Below are 2,675 nucleotides of genomic sequence, written 5' to 3' on the forward strand. Positions count from 1 at the left end.
CTGTCCTTACGCACTGGGCTGCTTTAGTTGTCCAAGTGCTCTGATGTCTAATTAAAGCAGGCTCTTACGGCAAACACCATCTTATCATCATTACTGCTCGTACCAGATTGCAGACCACACACTTGGGCAAAACCTCAGAGACGGAGACCGATCTGTCCTTTATCGCTCAGAATGTAAAGGTGGACACGGCAGGTTGACCAAAACCACCTGACCCTGTGTGATCTTGGCTGACCTTGGGTAACCCTGAATGACTCTGGTTGGCCCTAGGTGATCTTGGGTGACTCTAGGTGACCCTGGGTAGCACTGGGTGATCCTGAATGATTCTGGGTGAACTTAGGTGACCCTGAATGACTCTGGGTGGACTTGGGTGATGCTGGGTGACCCTGCATAACCTTGGGTGACTCTAGGTGGACCTGGGTGGCCAGGCCCTGAGGCTGGCCCCCACGATTACCCATTGCATCCACTCTCAAAGACGCTGCAGGTGCTCAGGGAATAGCAGAGCCTGCGTAACCTCCTGGGGTGACAAGGAACCACTTCAGGGCCCCCATTCCCAGACCTACTGCGGAAGCATCCCTGGGGACAAGGAGCTCATGCTAAGCCGGGTGGGTGCTTGGTCCTAGAATGGCTCATAAGTGGCCGACTGTCATGTGACTTCTACTGACCCTGTGGGTAGCAAGAGAGAAACCTGGCTGAATGCTTTCCGATGGGATCTTACATGAGGGACACTGGCCAGGCCAGGCTCCCTAGGAGTTACCAGCTGCAGGGGGATTGAAGGACCACCACCCACCGCATCTTGTAGGGAGGGCCCTGTCCTCCCTTCTCTGCTCCCAGGCCCTGTGGTGGAGGGGCCCCTGTGTAACAAGGTCCCCAGAATCAGGGTGACGAGCACCCCAGCCGGCATCTAGCCAAGCAACACACTTACCTTCCCCCTGGTCCTGGGTGTCGCCCTCAGGCCCACCTCTGCCACCACCAACTGTGCCACGGCTGCTCTGGCTGGTCCTGGAGCTGCTGGGCGGCTCCTCCCCGTGGAGTGCTGCAGCCCCGACGACGGGCTCATCCACCGACATCTCCCCGGGCTCCACGGGCCCCGCCAGCTGGGAGTCGGCCTCAATGCCCGACGAGTGGGAGCTGCAGTGGCTGCCAGACGAGAGGAGTGAGAGGCGGTGCGGGGGACGCCAGCCTCCGTCCCTATTGTCCCCGCTGCCAGGGGAGCCGGGGGATGGCCTCCTGGCCAGGTCCAGGTCCAGGTCCAGCTCTAGCACGTCGCTGACGCAGGACTCCCGGTAGCACTTCTTCTCTGTGCGGGGGGAGGGGGAGGGCACTGGTGTAAGAACAGCGCTGGAGATGGAGCCGCAGGTGGCCGACAGAGGCCCAGGGGTCCAGCCACCGCCAGGCCCAGGAAGATGCAGAGTCGGGGGAGGGAAGTGCCACCCAGAGATCAGGGCCCCGAGTGTCCGCTGTCACAGTCCAGGCCCCCAGGTGGGATCTGTCACCGGCAGCCGGTAAACTCCTAACCCTCGCCCTTGTGCTCACGGCCCTAGGGCTCCCAGGTCTCAGTGCGAGGGACCCCAAGCGGCCCCCGCAAGCAGGTGTGCACACATGTGCACATAGGCACTCCATGCTCACACACACACATGCGTGCATTGCCAGGGCCTCCAGGAACCGCGTGGGGGTTACTGCAGCCCTTGCCTCGCTTCCCCCCTGGCCCCCATCTTTAGAATCAGGCCCCAGGAGAGCTGGAGGAGTGGGGTCGCCACCGCCCCCTTGCCAACGCCCCTCTGGGAAAACAGGGTGCGACGCGGGCTGCCGCGCCCAGTGTCCGACCTAGACCGCAGAGGAGGGGGGCGCGCGGAGGGTCGGCCCCACCTTGGGCCTCCTCCAGCTGCCGCAGCCGCTGCAGTGGGGGCTGCAGGGTCAGGTGCAGCTGGTGGCTGGTGCTGAGCAGGTGCAGCAGGTGGCGGGAGCGCCAGGAGCAGCCCGTGCGGTACACCAGCTTCCGGGCCGCGGGCAGCCCGTCCGGCCAGAGCTCAAACCTCTTGCCCTGAGCAGAGAAGAGACGCGATGTGACGTACCAAGAAAGCCAGAGGACCGCATCAGCCAGGCCCTCTGCTGGGGGCTCTCCTGTTTCTGTCCTGCCACCAGATTTCTCCTGGGGGTGTGGGTGGGGGAGGGGCCTCAGGGCAGCTGTAACCTGGCGCCCACCGCGCTGGGCCGGGGGAGGTGGACCCCGTGGGCCTACGGCCGTGTTGGGCCCTCGAGTTCAGCCTGCACCCAGGACCCACCGTCCCTGCCACCCGCCCAGCGCCAGGCCCAGCCCAGGGCGTGTGCGGCCTCCTCCTCGCCCCCTTTTATTGTCCCCACCCAGGAGCCAGAAGTCCTCCTGGTGACGAGAGCCAGGACACCCAGCCTGGCAGGAGGGCACTTCCAGGGGGCGGGGCCGTCTCCACGCGGGACACCCCCCAGGCCTCGGGCTATGCCTGCACCTCCTGGGCCATGACATGCCTGGTCAACGTCCCAAAGGACAAGCGTCTGCCAGGCTCCTCTGGGCTCCTGGGGGCTAAGACACCCCCGCCCCCAGCCCCGACCCCATCAGACACGCACCAGAAAGGCCAGCTTCCCGATGTGGCGCCAGGGGAAGTCGTAGAGCAGCTGTGGAGTGCGGTTCACCTCCTGCA

The 2,675-nt window shown here is 64.4% G+C and overlaps 1 protein-coding gene across 5 annotated transcripts in view; it reads right to left on the bottom strand.

Moving 5' to 3' along the window:
* FRMD1 (FERM domain containing 1) overlaps nucleotides 1-2,675 on the bottom strand; it is a 19,557-nt gene that overhangs the window by 867 nt on the left and 16,015 nt on the right. For 4 of the 5 annotated variants that reach the window (XM_024744865.1, XM_024744864.1, XM_024744868.1 and 1 more), the window contains 3 exons: nucleotides 2,602-2,670; nucleotides 1,867-2,041; nucleotides 923-1,297 (listed from right to left, as the gene is read on the bottom strand). In XM_024744865.1, coding sequence (XP_024600633.1) covers nucleotides 923-1,297; nucleotides 1,867-2,041; nucleotides 2,602-2,670 — 619 coding nt within the window. Of the gene's footprint in view, nucleotides 1-581; nucleotides 664-922; nucleotides 1,298-1,866; nucleotides 2,042-2,601; nucleotides 2,671-2,675 lie in introns of those variants that run through there. The other variant, XM_024744867.1, reaches the window with a different exon arrangement.

This window comes from Neophocaena asiaeorientalis, unplaced genomic scaffold (assembly GCF_003031525.2).
Source record: "Neophocaena asiaeorientalis asiaeorientalis breed wild unplaced genomic scaffold, Neophocaena_asiaeorientalis_V1.1 scaffold649, whole genome shotgun sequence".
Classification (NCBI taxonomy): domain Eukaryota; kingdom Metazoa; phylum Chordata; class Mammalia; order Artiodactyla; family Phocoenidae; genus Neophocaena; species Neophocaena asiaeorientalis.